The sequence below is a fragment of the Vanacampus margaritifer genome, chromosome 4 (genome assembly GCF_051991255.1).
Source record: "Vanacampus margaritifer isolate UIUO_Vmar chromosome 4, RoL_Vmar_1.0, whole genome shotgun sequence".
NCBI lineage: Eukaryota > Metazoa > Chordata > Actinopteri > Syngnathiformes > Syngnathidae > Vanacampus > Vanacampus margaritifer.
Genome location: NC_135435.1, coordinates 23380109 through 23398154, shown reverse-complemented (window position 1 = coordinate 23398154; position 18046 = coordinate 23380109). Strand labels below are relative to the sequence as shown.

General features: G+C 37.4%; 1 protein-coding gene across 1 annotated transcript in view; it reads left to right on the top strand.

The window, feature by feature from the left end:
• The window catches only part of slc6a2 (solute carrier family 6 member 2), a 37437-nt gene extending 28226 nt beyond the window's left edge, over window positions 1–9211 (top strand). The window contains exons 12-15 of the mRNA XM_077564291.1: window positions 1140–1240; window positions 4337–4504; window positions 6960–7031; window positions 7113–9211. Coding sequence (XP_077420417.1) covers window positions 1140–1240; window positions 4337–4504; window positions 6960–7031; window positions 7113–7136 — 365 coding nt within the window. The 3' untranslated portion in view covers window positions 7137–9211. The remainder of the gene's footprint in view (window positions 1–1139; window positions 1241–4336; window positions 4505–6959; window positions 7032–7112) is intronic.
• Window positions 9212–18046: the final 8835 nt, after the last annotated feature.

The following is an 18046-nucleotide window of genomic DNA, read 5'->3' as shown; positions in this document are numbered from 1 at the left end:
AAGTCTACACACCCCCTTTTCCAATAAAAAGTGAGACAAAGCAAAATCATTTCAAAACTCTTTTTCCACCATGAATTAAAAAAAATTATATTTTCAAGAGGGAAAACAGAAATACTGAGATGATGTGGTTGCACAAGTGCGCACACCCTCTTAAAACTTTCTCAAATTTCATTCAATCTCATGTTAAACGGGAGTTTGCACACACCTGCCACTAAAATGCATCTGATTAGCCTCCGAATACATTTCAGATGTTCTTGATGAAAGATTATAGAAGATAATTTTTACACTAACACTAACTGATATTTGGAACCGCCCGTAATTGCCTCCATCTTGACTAAGGCCCCAGTTCCACCTAAAGAAAAACAGATCCAAAACGTATGTAAGGTGTTCATTTGATGTTACGCAGTGTTGCGTTTAAACCAAATATACAGCCGAAAAGGTCAACCTTGGTTTCAAAATTTCGCAAAAACATCCTTCAAAACTTTTGAATAAGATTGGTTAATTGTGCACACGGCCACATGACACATGGCCAGTCATAAGAGGGTGTATACCATTTTGCAACCAAAGTTGTTTAGGTTTACTTCCCCAATCTATATATTTTTTTCCTTTTGATTGAATTGCACCATTTACATTAAGGGTTAAGAAAAGTTTTGAAATGATCTATCGCAGTCTCATGTTTTTGATCACAAACATCTGGATCCATCGGGGCATGGCGTCCATTCGGACAAAGGCTACAATTTGAGGAAGAATGCTGATGTTTTTAGCGTGATAAATCCAATTCCATGTCTCTTGATGATTAAAAAAAAAACAAGGTATCAGGATAGGATGTAGATTACAAAAGCATGTATATCTCACTGCTAGGTGAGTTTTTTTGTTGTTGTCCAAAACACCCACAAAAAAAAAAGGTTCTTATTTTTTTCTTACATTGTCTTTTTCAACAGTATCAGTAAGGACCCAAGGAGATGGGAATCTATCGGTAGATAAGCCAAGCAAATAAAAAAAAAAATTAAGCACCTGATTTTTAAGATTCATGTGCCAAGCCATCAAGTCAGCTCCGCTCACATGTGGGGGGAGCTTTGAGGATTGTCTTATGGGATCTTCATAGTAGTAAACTTGAAAAATGGATCATCTTCTTACAGGCGTGGACCGCTTCAGTGAAGATATTGAGCGGATGATGGGCTTCAAGCCAGGACTTTACTGGAGACTGTGCTGGAAATTTGTCAGCCCTGCTTTTCTTTTGGTAAGGGAAATCAACTGTATACACACACATATAGTAACATACTTGTGAGGTTAATACTTTTTGATGAGATGACTTTTAGTTACTGTTACATTTGTTAGTGCCCGTTTGAGTCACGTGACTCTCAGGAAGGCAATGTGTAAATGTCAGTGATTACTGACATCTTCACTTGTGGTCAAATGAAAAAAAGTGTGTCGAAGATAATGAAAGCGTTGTAGCATGTTAAAAGTGAAGCTCTCGCACGTCCACCACCAGTCGAACAACACCCAGACTTTTTCTACTTCTATGAACTTCTTGTTGTTGTTTTTTTCTCCCTGGAATCGAGTGGGCTCCAAAAGTCACGATCCCCACACCCCAAAAAAAATTAATAATAATTAATAAATCTTCTGTGTTTATTTCTACAGGGCTAGTTATACAAGAATGCCTTTGAGCAAGTTGCTTCCAAAATAGATAGCTATAAAGAACTATGAAGGTAAATCAAAATCTTTTTGTCAAAATCAAAACTCAATAACTTACAAACAACAAACAAAATTGCTGTTATTATAAATATTTAACACGTACATCATTTCCGGACTTTAAGATGCTACTTTTTTTCCCACATTTTGAACCCAGCAGCTTAAACGCTGATGTGGCTCATTGGTGGATTTGTACAGCTTTTATATGTTGTTTTACACTAATACCAAATGTATATCTTCCTTTCGTTAGAAATCAAAGCTCGGAGAGTCCGTAAATGTAGCCATCAATTACCGATAGTCTCAAAAAAAAAAAAATCAACAGTCCTGTGTTCTCGCCTATCACTGTACTAAGTGGCAACAAATGTGACGTACATAAACCTCAGCAAACATCCTTGTCCAAGCCTCATACACAACAAAAAACACCTAAATGTTGTATTAAAAATGCTTTATTTTCAAATTTAATCTTTTGAGTTACAACGGTGGGGACTTCACAGCAGTGGCTAGCGCATCTGCCTCGGGCTATCAAGTATGACGAGTCGAAACATCTTGCACCATTTTCTTTGAACCATGACGTCATCTGCTAACAAAAAATACCCACTTTTTTCCCCCCACACTTTTGTTAGCAGTTACTAGAAGTCAGGTGGGAAAGGCCATAGTACAATTGTGTGGATACACGATATAGGAAATAAGTGGATGTTTATTGTTTTTTTCCTAAGCATGAAACACTTTTTGGGGGGCAACCAAAAGTGGTAATGTACGGTAAGTATATTTTAGATATAATAATAAAAAAGTGAATTTTCCTAAATGAGCACTAATCAGAAGCAGGTATCCTAGAAAAATGGCTGACACTAAATTCAAATGTGTTTTTTTAATTTATTTTTTGCTTCCGCCATGTAACGTGGGCGGTGAATGCTTTCAAAGATCAGCTTTCAATTTGCCTTTAGTTTTGTTAACAGATGGCAAATTCCATTTTCCAGTGGCTCACACCGAACAAATACATTCCATATGAGATTCACACTCCCGTTTTATATGGAGAATGTCACCGGGAGCAAACCACAGCCGACACTAATGTACACACCGGGAAGGCCGCGGCCGGCCGTCTGTCTAATGTACTTAACACCTTGACAATGCCCAGGTCAACACACAACAGCATTACGGCCCCCACTTCTGTCGCCAAGCCAACTCGCCTCAGGCAGACACAGTGCAGCTCCAGCCGCTTTCATAACTCATTTATCCCCCTCGTCCTTCAAAAGGCTTAAACTACTGGGAAACCGCGGCAGAAGACAAAAGCACTTAGCAACAAGTGGACACCATTGGTGAAACACTAAGAAATAGGATAACATGAACTTGGATGCCTGAAACAGCTTAGCAATAATATGTTGGAGGTTTATAATGTATACGGTTCTTTTTAATGATGATATATTAATTACCTTACTTCTTTTGCTGCTCACTATAGTGAGGGATTAATAATAATTGCATATAATGATAATATTTAAAAAGTTGAATAAATCAATAAATAGAGTGTGTGGCCTTCGGTGTCTCTCTTGAAACATGTAATCGTGATTGTCAACCGAGATTATTTTCGTTAATGAAAACTAACGAAAAATTCTAATTCAAAAAATTCTAATTCGAAAAATTCTAATTCAAAAAACTATTATTTAACGAAGTAAAATAAAAACGAAAATGCTTTTTAAAAAAACGAAAACTAACTAAAACTACGTTTTATGTTTACAAAACTAACTATAATAAAAGTGAAAAATGCCGTTATTAATTTGCAATAAGATGCATGAGCCTTTGGGGATGATTTTCAATGTGATTTTAAGTGTATTTATTTCGACATTAACCGGAATGAGGACGTTTGAAAGTGTGTCACACAGAAGTGACGTCATCTGGCAGCAGCCCACAAAGTAAGAAATAAGTTACTTTTTTTTTTTTTAATCATGGTTTTTATTAAATATTGCGCACAAGTAATACATTTGAGGGGGGAAAAAAAACGGAAACTAACTAAGACTAAGCATTTTTAAAATAACAAACTAATAAAAACTAACTAAATTTAAAAAACTCAACTAAACTGAACTAAAATAAAATAAAAAATTCCAAAACTATAATAACCCTGTTGTCAACTAACGGCAGGAATAAGTTGCTGGTCCTGTGTTTTAAAATGATTAGCAGACCAGCACAAGCCTCCATTCCATTAAAAATGTTGCCGTAAAAGTGCAATAAATCAATATGAGGTGTATTTTTTAAAGGTGAACATTCTGTCAGTACTGAATTACTGTCCGTCAGTCCGTCACTGACGGACGCTCGTTTTGCTGATGAATGTCGAGAAACTAAAAAAAAGAAAGAAAGAAAAAGTTTTTCAATCAGTTTACAATCGCCTTACCTGGATAAATTAAGGGTAAAGAAATAAATTGGAATTTAATGCGATTTAGGATGCTATCAAAGCTAATCATTTCCTGGGAGTAGAAAGTCGGGTCCTGACTGAAACTTCTTCCTGTAATACGCTCGGAAACCAATCTGTAACTGTTTGTGCTACAAATCTAAATGATGAGAAGAGATTTCAAAGCATTTTTCAAGCATCATGAATTCCACTGGGCGGAGGTCCAACTGTATTTCTGAATAACCCCTCGCATTCATTTGGCAGTTTGTGGTCGTGGCCAGCACGGTGACCTCATCGGGCCTCAAGTACGACGAATACGTCTTCCCCCATTGGTCCAATGTGTTGGGATGGGGCGTGGCCATGTCCTCCATGCTGTTGGTACCCATCTACGCTGTGTACAAATTCTGCAGCGTGCCGGGAACTTTCAAAGAGGTCAGTGAAACTCATTTCAGCGAGCTAAATACTCATAAACACATGTGATGTTTATAGATGCCCTATTGTGAAGGAAAATGTTACAAAAGAAGTTACATAATGCAAGCCAGCGTAATTGCTGGTGTGGTTACGCTTTGAAGCTGGAAGCGATGTTTCCCCCCTTTAAAACACGTCCAACGTAATCATTTCTCTTCTGGACTGAAGCCCTCAAGAATTTACGATGGCAATCATCAAAGTACCGGAGAGTTGTTTTCAACCCTTCCGTGTCAGCGTCACTCTGCCGTAACAGCGTCCACGTTCCGGTATCCTCATTGGCACTTCCTGTTGCCACTCTGCACTCAAAAGTTGCTTCTCCGGTTGTCTGAGGTGACATTTCCTTTCACTATCTCCCCCCTCGATCAGCTTTTCTATGCGTCACCATTGGCGATAATGGGAGTGTTTGAAGGTCCTAGCAAAAAAAGGTTGCACTTGAATGATTTGATGGCATTCCTTTTCGAGCAGAAAAATAAGCTTCAGAAGACTTTTCATGGGACAACACTGAAGAAATGACACATTGACACAATGAAATGCTGAAGCATTCCCAATAGGGGTGTGAATTGCCTAGTACCTGACGATTCAATTCGATGCCAATTAATCCCGATACGAATCTATAAATTGCTTATTGCGAATTTTTTTTTCCTTCTTTTTTACATGTATACATCTATATGTATGAAAATGTATTTATTTATCTGGAAATTGCCACTGCATTTAACAAACAGGTTGCAGTCTGTTTCATGTTTGAACAGCACTGAAATAAAATATTAAGGCTTAATGTTCCATTAATATAACATTCTTCCATGCTCAATGTGTGAATCCTAACCCTAAGTAAGACGTTTTGTTGAATATTCCCATAACAAATTGATGATTAAAAATCGATTTGGCCGCATATCTACTCGATCCGAGAATTGTGCACTGTGATATCGTGATATATTGCCGAATATATTTTTCCTAACACCCCTAAATCCCTCATATGTAATTGTGATTTTTATTCTCCACACTTTTTTGCCGTGTAACAACTCCCACATAAGACTTTTGATTTACACCGGTCAGATTTTGACTTGCTTCAAAAATTCACGCCTCCCGGGGTGCCGATCGTCTGATTTCACATTACTTTTAGTATTGGCACAATATCAACTTTTTTTTTCCCCCATTCATTTTCAATGGGACAGACATTGGAGTTGCACTTTCCACGCCCACAACTTTCCACGCCCACAACTTATCATCATTACCGCCTGTCTGATAAAGTGCATTGTCCAGTAACCTGGAGGTTGCAGGTTCGAATCCAACCTCCGACTGTACATTGCAAACACATATGCTAAGTGATATTTATGTATACCAACTGACTATCATGTCAGGAAATGGATGATAATTTCGCTGAAATGATTCAATGCATGTTAGCTTTCAGCATCAGATGACACTTTTCAAAAATAAATACGCCATCAGCCATGAATTTGAACAAGTCGGGTTAGCTGAGTGCTTAGAGCAATTGCCTCCCACCACTGGGGTTCAAACCCCGCTTGGACCACATTTTAGTACATTCGATGGTTCGATACCAACTGACTATCATGTCAGGAAATACGTTATCATTTCACTGAAATGATTTAAGCACATGCATTCAGCTTTTCAGCATTCTCACGCAAGTCTCAATCACTCAAAATATCTCAAAATACAGCCACTGATTGCTAAATCCTGGCAACAAAAATGAGTACACCCCTATGTGAAAGGTTTGTTTGGGGTCATTATCATGTTGCCCTGCGGCCTAGTTTTCAGAGGGAAGGTTTCATGCTCCTTCCTTCACTATGCCACACAGTACACGTTGGCATTCATGATTCCCTCAGTGAACTGTAGCTCCCCAATGCTGGCAGCACTCATGCAGCCCCGGACCGCACCTGGTTGCCGCCACAAACATTTGGCACCATCTGAACCAAATTATTATTATTAATTCAATTATGAATTATCTTGGTCTCATCAGACCACAACATGATTCCAAAAATCCATGTCCTTAGTCTACCATCCAGAAGATTTCACTCTGTGCTGAACTGTATATTATTTAAATTATGAATTATCTTGGTCTCATCAGACCACAACATGATTCCAATAATCCATGTCCTAAGTCTGCCATCCAGAAGATTTCACTCTGTGCTGAACTGTATATTAATTAAATTATGAATTATCTTGGTCTCATCAGACCACAACATGATTCCAGTAATCCATGTCCTTAGTCTGCCTTTCAGAAGATTTCACTCTGTGTGGAACTGTATATTATTTAAATTATGAATTATCTTGGTCTCATCAGACCACAACATGATTCCAATAATCCATGTCCTTAGTCTGCCATCCAGAAGATTTCACTCTGTGCTGAACTGTATATACTTGCTCTTATTGGTGATAATGATATAATTTGATTGTTTTACAGAGAATAGCTTATTGCATCACTCCCGAACACGAACATCACTTGGTGGCAGAGGGAAACATACGGCAGTTTAAAGTAAGAAAAATGGCTGCCATTCTTTGGAATATTCCCATAAACATTCCTAACTTTTTCTGTTTTTTGTTTCCCATCTCTCAGCTCAGGCACTGGTTGTCCATCTGATGAGTTCTCTGTCGAACCTCTCCATCCCAAGACAAGAGGGGCCTTTTTTTTTTTAACCCAGTTGTGTCACTCTTGTTACGTAAGGCTTTCTTGTCTGTTTGTTTTTGCTGTCAAGCACTTGATATCCAACTAGTCCACAAGTCGTTTCATGTCATTTCATTTCATGTACTAGTAGAGAATGTTTAATATTGCATTCATTGAACTCAACTTCAGCAATGTCGACTGTTATCTCCTGCAAGGCACTGAATCAAAACCAAAAGTTGACACACAACACACTTTTTATTTGTTACCTTTTTCGGCCTTATGAATGTTATAGTTGTTCTTATTTAAATAAACATATTTTGCTAATTTTTTATTTGTTTGGCTTATCCGTGCCTTAATCGAGCGAGACACTACGTTTATTTTTTACAGTGCTTTTTGGGAGCGGTAAAAAAAAAAAAAAAGTTAAAACAAACCGTATTGACTCAGGAAGCCGCAACATATTTAATATAAAAACACTGTTTTGTGGATGGCAATCTCCCTGTCATCGTTAATGGTCCTACGAGGCCAAACAGGTTGTCATTTTTGTGTCACTGAATTACAAAAACAAGGGAAAATTAAATGTCCATGCAGAACTCCAAAGAGATTATTTTTTTTTTAAATGTGAAAGTGAGGTGAAATCATCCGAATAAATGGTGGTAACTGTTTCAAGCTCTTTTCAATGAACGAGTCATAAGGTCACTTTGAAAATAAAAGAATATTTATGCTACGAGAATAAAATAAAATAGCTGTACGATTTCAAGGTTTATTTGAAATTTATGAGGGAAAACATCATGTTTTGTTTTAATGTCGTCGTAATTTCGTCAATTTAATTTCTCAGTTTTTGTTAAATTTTTATCACTTTTTTTTTTTTAATTCTCCAGAAATAAAATCAAATTGGATTGTATTTTTAAATATGTCACGCTGGCCCTGCTTGCACGCGTCTAAGAAAATACCAAAACAAGGTCTACCCTACCTCTGCATAGATTTCGCACTACATTAGAATTGTGCTGGGTACAGAAGTAGAGCCCTTCTCTTGACATTATATTGACTATTATCCTGAAAAATGTCATTCTCATAATAGTTATACCTTTTACATAAAAAAATGCATAATTTTCAGATGATTAGCAAAAAAAAAAGAAGTATTCTTGCAATATTATGAGTTAATTCTTGTAACATAATTTTTGTTTTTAAGTGTGGCGCTCACACTCCTATATACTTTTTGTAATGTTGCTGTGTGTTGTCCACTGCCTCTGAGAGAAGCGATTGTGTTGTTGTGCTTTTTACGTTTCTGTCAAGCAGGGTTTAACCCCAAACAGAGCCGACCTTCCCAAATGCGTCGCGTATTGCCATAACATAAACATCCAGTGTAAAAGTGGCTTTACTATACATACAGTCATGATGAGAAACATTACATTATTGTCACAACATAAATCATTAATCAGCGAGAATCAAAACATGCGTGATGATTAATGAAAAAACTTTGGTCCAATCCCCACCAAAAAAAAGTCAATTTTTGGCCCCTAACTCGCAGTGCTATAAAGTCTGATAGGATGCCACAAACATCTTTAGTTAATTTTTTTTATTGCCATGCAAGTGCCATGATGAAAGTTAATCTGCCTTTTTTTGTGTATTTATTTTTTTAAGTTGACTTGTAAACTTTACTGAATGAAGTAAAGTCACAGAGTTAAAATCTAAATATAGATATATAAATCCAAATATATGTGGAATCCATAAGAAGATATAAAATATATATTCTTTTGTTATATCTAATCTTGTATTTATCAAATTGTTTATAACAAAATGTGAATGTAAAGTATTTCAAATGTCCTAAATGTCATATCATGTGTGTTTGATGTGTAGCTAATATTAAAAATCCAAACTATTCTTCAGCGTAATCCTGGATTATGGAATATGGACTTTCCTGGACTATGTTTACAAAAATTATTGTGCATAATAATAATACGACTATCCTATAATGTCCTGTTGAACGTGAGTGGCAAATATCTATGAAGACGCAGTCACACTATCATAATAAAGTATTTCTTCTACACTCACTTGCCTGCCATCTGGTTTAATTGGTGCACTGGCCTGTCTCCTGGTATCGCCTCCCCGTCTCTTGTCTCATTGGCTTAATCTCGTACTATTTCCCCCGTTTCTTGGTATCGTCTCCACACTGTTGATACTGAGATGTCACCAAGTAGCTTTTCAAAATTTGGGGTGTACTGCCCTGTCTGCTGATATCTCCTCCACACACACAGCTTGTATACGTCTCTAAGTGTACTGGCCAGTCTCTTGGTATCTCCTTCGCATGTTTTGGTGTACCGGCCTGTCTCCTGCTATCCGTTCCATCCTGTTATTGTACAGAGCCCGAGTTGTTGGTGTGCTTGGCTTTCTCCCAGTATCTCCTCCAAACTTTTCCTCTGCCACCCTGCCTCCTACGCACACTTTTGATACTGAGCTGGGAGACGCAGCAAAATCATAGGATGTGTATTCACAAAGAAAAATTTCATATTTGCTACTTTCCTACTCTTTGCACAATCTTAATCTGAGCCTGCTCCAGCCAGTGCCCCTCATTCCCGGCAACAGGAACTTGCCTAGTGTGTTTTGTTTTCTTGCTGACTGTGGGCCTTTCGTAATGGCTGACTGTGCTGTGCCTCCCTTTTTCTCAACCTGTTGCACTCCAGCGTGACCTTTGACTAAACCGATAAGGCTAATGCGACTCAAAACTAGCTCAGTTTTGTGTCCTCATGAGGTGAGAACAAGCGTTAACATACCACAAGGTGACTTCAAGTCATGGCCAATCAAAGTGGCTCATCATTCCATTTCAATGTGGCGTGCTAGTCGCACTTCGGAAAACCAACTGTCAGCTAACACATTTTGTCGCTACATCCACAAATGCAAAAAAAAAGAAGCCATATACGAATCAACAACACCCAGAAACGCTGTCGGCTTCTCTGAGCCGGAATCATCTGATATGAACTGACGAAAATAGAAACATAACCTCACTAAAGGCATGAGTGTATACAGGCAGCAGAATTTTCAAGGCATTTTTTTTAATATAGGTGCTAAACAATACATTACACCAACACTTATCCGCATATAAACACTTTATAGTCTCCTGATTGAGTTTGGCTTCTCAAAGGTCAAAACAGCTCCAACTTTAGCCAAATGTGTTAAGCCGATCGAAGTTGATGCACAGCCTTAGTCAGTCTTAATTGGCAGCTCCGTGCAACGCTAATGTGATTGGACCAAAGCGCTGCCATTCTTTAACGTCCTTCTCGATTGTGACCACTTGTTCCATTGCACTTGATCCAATTGTCGGGGACTCGTCCCTGTGATTGGGTTGCAAGCGCCTCTTGCTGGTTGTTGTTGTCAGCAAAACTCAAGCTCGAATAGCAAGAATTTTATCAGTGATGATGGCCAGACAATCATGCTATGCTATGCTATGCTATGCTATGCTATAAAGCAGTCAATGTGAAAAAGGTAAAATGGTACTGAAAACAAAACCTGCGCAGTTAATAAAAAGTACAATAAACACATTGAAAAAATACAACAGTGAAATAAAATCAATAAAGGGAGAGTCAAGTCAATCATCTTTCTAATAATGTGTTCCATGCGCCCCCACAACCTACCCGTTTTTATCTATCTCAGGGGGCGGCCATTTTGCCACTTGCTGTCGACTGGAATTGACATCATAGATGCTTAGGGCTCAGGGAGCAAACAATCACAGCTCACCTGTTTTCTGAGTTTGGTCATGTGACATTCGCAAGCTGAGTCGTGATTTGTTGTTACCTGAGCTTGAGCAACTGTGATGCCATTTTCAGTCGCAGCAAGTGGCAAAATGGCTGCCCCTGAGATGAATAAAAAAAACGGGTGTATTTTTTTATTTTGCTTTTATTTTATACACAAAATGTGTTTAGACTAGTGGTGCCGCATAGAACATATTATTGTTTGATTTAAATGAAAAAAAGTGAATAAATTATATAGTAAATTAATTAATTTCCATTTGAAAAAATCCTTTGCTCCTCTTATAGCAATAAGAATTCAAACTGGTACAGTACTAAATCCTTACCCTAAGTCATTTTGACACTTGCACAATGAATTCATATTAAAAAAGAATGGAGGGGAAAAAAAGAAAATAAACAAGGTCAGGCACATATTGAAATAATTTCTAAAATAAATACAACTTAAATCACTGAAACTTTTATTTTTTTTGCTCTCCCATCAATAATATATTGGTTTAAAAACCGGCTACCAAGTATAAAATACATGCCAGTGTTTACAAAATTCCACTCACTACTTGCTTTCACTGCACTTAGAGTAATCAAGAGTACTCCATGTGTTGAGATTAATGATAATATTGTGGTTCTTGGCAGCCTAGCAGCACTTGGCTTGAGGGTGTAATAGCACCTTTGGGACACTTTATGTATGAATGGCCATAGGCACCCTCCGTGATACACTTCCTGTTTACACCCCACCAATGAGGATCTTCTCCTGTATGTAAACTAAACTAAACAAAAATATGTGTAACCTCTTCTTCCACCTTCATTCCATCCCTATTTATCCACTGAAGCAAAAAATAGGGCCTGTTTCCTGTCTTGGAGACACAAATCTAATAGACGTCACATTCTGATGGCAACAAAAGATACGGCCGTATATGGCAAAGGCTTATCACAGCTCCCTTTTGACTCCGGATCGAGGAAATTAATTAGCTGAAAATAGGAAACGTGCACGGCGAAACAATGTAACTAGTGGAGGAAAATGTCAAAATGTCACTCGAGTCATGTCCGATGTGTGAAAGGTGATGAGGAGGGGCACGGCATACAGTATGTAAAGAAACAGAAAGCAAGTAGCCAAGTACAAATACTGTACTTTATTTGTGTATTATCACACATTTGTAGATATCTGTACTAGAGTTGATTTTTTTGTACAAGCTGAATGTATCACTGTGCTTTAGCTCAGCGCCAATTTGTCAACAGAGGTGGCAAATCCAGGTCCAGAAAGGAAAAACCCTGCCACAGTTTGGCTTTAGCCCATTTTGCTAGCTAGCTAGCTGCCTAGCAGGTAACCGAGCACCCGGGCAGCTAGCTAGGGAGCTTGCTAGCTAGCACCTGGGGCTAAAGCCAAACTGTGACAGGGTTTTTACTTTCTGGACCTGGATTTAATTGCCACCTCTGTTTGTCAAGGCTAAGGGATCGAGACGGGTCGACGCCATTGAGGCAAACTAAATGAATGAAATGAATTAAATGAACTGAAGCACTCACTGGAAACATCAGAGGGTTGCTTAAAGGAGGCATAACCCCCATAATGACAGAGTGTACGACATTCTTGAGCTAGTTGGGGAAAATAAATCAAACAGATTTTTTTTGTTGGTATCATTTAAACATTAAACACATTTTACACACTCAGTATTGTTAGCAGCACAGTTTGTAGGCGAGCAAATGCCAAAATCAGATACATCCCATTTAAAGCACGGTAGGAAATGAAAACGAAATATTTTAACAGACTTAAATGTTTTGCCAGTTAGCCTCCATTTGAACTGAGTAACACGGCTGAGGACACCAAAGGCACTTTATAGTGATATGAACCCTCACAGTGTTATTTCCATGAGGCAGGTCCTCGCCTTCACAATCAGCGGCGGCTCTGGGCCATTTATCATGAATGCGGGCCAGATGGGACTAAGTTAAATTAACCCCTCAAATGAAGTGAGGTTTATCTTAGATGTTTATTTTAGTCACTAAATACCTTTGGTCAAATCTAATGGTGAGGGATGTACACACAAGGCGTTTTTGTTTGTTTTAAGTAACAAGTTGTGAAACATTGCACATTATGTCACAGCTGACTCATTAGCTCCGCCAAGTAGTTCTTTGCATTTTTGGCCCTCCTTTTCTTCGAAGCACACGGTTTTGTTTTTTTACAGTCTACTTTCATGTTCTAATTATGTTCGGACTGGTTCTTCATCTGCACTTTGTCACACAATAACTGTCATCCTGATGTCATGGTGTCCATTCTTTTTCTGGGAGGACAGCTTGTGCACACAACTGCTATTTACCGCATGAAATATACCATATGCAATTTCATCCCGAAGTGAAGGCATACTGGAAAGAATGAGCAATATTAAAACTCTCATTTTTATTTCTATGACTTTTACGACGGCGTTTTAGGGTGTGTGTTTATACATATATATATATATATATATATATATATATATATATATATATATATATATATATATATATATATATATATATATATATATATATATATATATCTCGGTAATATTCCGAGTTAAAACTTGCAAATTTGCCACTTGATAAAATTGCAAATTTGCGAGTTCATAAAGTGACAAGTTTGCGAGAAAAAAAAATCTGTAATTTACGACAAATATACATATTGTAACTATAGTCTAATGTGAGGGTTCGATGGTGGTTAATGGGTCACTGTTTATAAAATGAAAAGGCAGGATGGATTCATTCTTAATTTAAACGTTACTCGTCGTACACGGCAGCTCGAGCAACAACACTTCCTGACCCCCTATCAGCTGACTAACACTAACCAATCAGAAGCTAGCATACTTTAGGTAAATGCAAGTTAATGACGGAGAGCAGCAGATTTGACACATCAACTTAGCTCCTTGTACAAAAAAAAAAATCATGAATGTGTAAATAATAATTCAGGAAACATAAATGTATAAGTAAATATACATTTTAACAAATTAACTTAAATGCTTGATCCTCAGGGAGTGGACCTTCGCAAAGCAGGACCCAACGCTTCAAAGAGCGAATGCTTAACATTATATGGTTAAAAACATTTTTATCTCCTTATTTGAAAACCCGACCGAAAAGTATTGGCACAAACATCCGAGTAGTACGCTATGTGTATTTCTCATAAGTTTCTGAGGGTTTTTTTTGTGTGCAAATCTGCTACTTTATAAGTTTTTTTCTCTGATTATTGCCCCCCACCCTCTAAAATAAATAAATAAATAAATAAATAAATAAATAAATATATTTATTATTATTATTATTATTATTATTATTTTTATTATTATTAATTTATGTATTTATTTATTTATTTATTTATATGTGGCCCTAATATGCCGTCGTCCTACTCACATGTAGAAAATTAAGAAATATGTATGTATGTGTACCTGGCAACTTATTGTCATTAGCTCCAGCGCGCATGGTAAGTCACAGCTGGTCCGTTAGATGCCCCAAGGTTAGACTTATCCAAGTTTCTTTCTTGTCAGATAAAAATCAAAGTGAGCTGGGGCGTCTGGCAACCTTTAGATGAAGAGAGACTGATGGGAACATAGAGGGTATTAAATATAGTATGGAGGCAATAAAGACAGGCTCGCTGCAGGCGATATGAAAAGTATTCTCTAATTTATCAATGGACTAGGCAGCTCCTCTTAAAACCAATAGTGTGTAGTTTCACAGCCCTGCAATTCATCTTCATCCTCTCTTATGTCATTGTATGTTAAAAAGATGCATTAGTGTAATCTTGTGCTTTGGTGTGGTAGCTTTTCAATTGTTTTTAGTCAGTTTGAGCTAAATAATTTGATTGACAAATGTAATCAAAAAATAATCAATAAAACTCAACAATAGAGTGTCATCGCAACTTTTGCACATGCCCCTTTTTAGTAGCAGAAATCGTGCAGCCCCAGACCACCAACATGCTTGACGAAAGCAAAGAAGTATGGAAGCTTGCTAAACTTATGTCTCCAAAGGTATGCAGAGGTCTCGCGTGACGTCATGAGTGGCAGCATTTCTACTTTTGAATTTCGTACCACTTGATAGTTTTCCTAGAGGCATTCAAAAAAAAACCTCAGCCTGTTCTTGGGCATTGTGTGACCATTGCCAACAATCCTGCGGCATCCATGTCAAGCTAATGATGGCGGCCAAAGTTAATTGGATTGACTTAAACCCCCTCAGGCTCAGGATTAGAAAATCCAAATCAATGTCACTAGCTGACTGAGGCTAAAGGAGCTTAGCCTTCACTCCCAATTAGACTGAGCCATGAAGTATCATTAATTTGTTCTTTATTTTACGATAGTTCGAAAAGTTCAACTGTGGGAAAATGATGTATTGTCTGGGAAATGCCTGCAAACAATTTATAATTTTTTTTGTACTAGGTTTCATCACAATCAATATAAAAGGTCTTATTAAGAGTGACAGTTAGACTTGTAATGTATCCTAAAGCAATTATGTGGAGATTTAATCTCACAAATATTCTTCAGCAATAAAACATGTCTCTCCTTTTTTCCCCCTTTTTTATTTTTATTTTGACAAAATACACAAGATTTACTACAACAAATAATATAACTTTTACAGAGACATTAATGCTTAATTTTAACTGAGATGTAAGTCATTTTTTGATTATTGTTTTTCTTTTTAGAGCTGTACTGTATCATAATGACAATGCTTTTATTTTGTACAAAGAGTGCATATGCTGAGCCCCTCTGCACCCTCAATAATAAATATGTTTCAGCAAATTCAACACACAACAACTCTCTGACAGTGTCAATAAAAAAATTAATTGATTTAACTCTCATATATTCATTTTTATTTAAGTTAAGAGTTAAGTATTAAGATAGCCAATGACAATTTTTTATCATAAGTCTGCCCTCTAGCGGTTGTAATCACGCAGTAAAATTGGCAGCAGTTAGGATACGTGAGGCGATTCAATGCCGGCATCTAGCGGTTGACAACATTAATTACAAGTCTGAAGTCTAAATAAAAGCACATCATTTACATTTGCATCATGTATTGCATTTTACGTGTCGATTTACTGCCACCGTAATAAAACGATCAGTTACGTAACAACAATAAAAAATAATAATAAAGTAATTATTCACTAATCACTGTTTTAGGTAAAGTGCAGCGAAGGCCTATGATGAAAATTTGGTATGTTCAACGTGTTCTTTTTAAGTATGTTCAGCAGATTTTGGCCAGTTGTGTAATGCCAAATTCACTGGCATTTTAATCATTGGTAGTGTGATGTTTAAAATAATAGCCCCCATTATTTTCACAAAACAAAAATAACTGAATAAATGAACCTATGGATTAATATCATTTTAGCAGAGGATATGTTTAAAAAAAAAGTTAAAATATAATTTAGGCCATTATTTTAAGGGTAATGATTTTGACTATATTGCATACAGACGTGTTCATTCTGAGTGTCTCGTCTACAACATAATGGTTGTTTTGTTGTCCTCCGACAATATAAACACAGTCACATTCCATGTAAATCAGTGGTCTCAAAATCAACTTATTAGGTGTCTGTTGGATATAGATTCGGGATGTGTCAAGTATTCTACTAAAATGAGGGTTAAAGTATTAAAAAAGTACAACTCACAGAAATCCAATATTCCCAAACTTTATTAACTCATTCACTGCCATAAATTCATTTAAAAAAAAATATATGTATATAAAAAATTAGGAACAACAGCCGATTAATTTTTTTTAATGTTTAGAACAGATATATAATTTGTGATTAATCGTGAGTTAACTAGTGAAGTAATGCAATTAATTACAATTAAAACATTTTATCGCCTGACGCCCCTAATTTTTAATAATCGTTTCTTATTTCTCTTTTTTTTTTTAAATAATTGTAATTATTTTTTGTTATTTTTTAATAATCTTCTTTTTTTATATTAAAAACTAGGAGTGTCAGGCGATTAAATTTTTCAATCGTAATAATCGCATGACTTCACTCACGATTAATCACAAATTTTATATCTGTTCTAAATGTACAATAAAAAAATCTAGGTTTTCATACTCTTGTTAACATCCATCCATCCATCCATTTTCTTGGCCGCTTTTCCTCACTAGGGTCGCGGGGGTGCTGGAGCCTATCCCAGCTGGCTTCGGGCAGTAGGCGGGGTACACCCTGAACTGGTTGCCAGCCAATCGCAGGGCACACAGAGACGAACAACCACACTCACATTCACACCTAGGGACAATTTGGAGAGTTCAATTAACCTGCCATGCATGTTTTTGGAATGTGGGAGGAAACCGGAGTACCCGGTGAAAACCCACGCAAGCACGGGGAGAACATGCAAACTCCACCCAGGAAGGCCGAAGCCCGGACTCGATCTCACGTCCTCTGCACTGGGAGGCGGACGTGCTAACCAGTCAGCCACCGTGCTGCCCTCTTGTTAACAAAAGTGGGAAAAAAATGTGAAACTAATAGAAATAGTTCAAATGAATTTTTGACGTCTATAGCCGTTAATGGCAGTGAATGAGTTGATAACATTTCACAACATTAACGGTTCTTCTCTCTCATCTCCCTAGCTGCTATTTTGTATCCTTCTCAGCATATCGAGTCACGGGTGACAGGATAGTTTCCTTCCACTTGGTGTCACTTCAGAAATACGTTTCGCCAAAAGCTGCCATGAGCCTGAGCCAATAAGTGATTTTTCAAAACCCAGGGCTATGACACGGGCCACACCAACATTAAACTTTGATTTAGGGGACAGCAAAAAAAATCATCCTGCAGATTTGCGACCCCTGGTGTAACTACAATCGGCCTATTGTAGGTAATAAATTGGAATTGGGCACTTAAATCCAGACCATTTCTCTTCCCTCAATCCCAACAATATAAACAACAGACGTTCTCGGCTTTGATCTGTCGCGTTTATGATTTTAACACTATTCTTGGAAAGCGGGGGCAGAGAGTTAATGGTTGTGCAAACGTCTGCAAACTCTTTCAGTATTTAGGTACAGCTCTCATTGATTCTGGCTTATTTTTCCAAACTGCCACGTAGCAGTCAAAAGGCCCCACAGAGCAGGGGCTGTCCGACCGGACCTTGAACACACAAAGTTGACTCTGTTGGCTGGATTCAGAATAGGGTCACCCATGAGGCCTAAACTTTGCAAGGGGTGGATGAC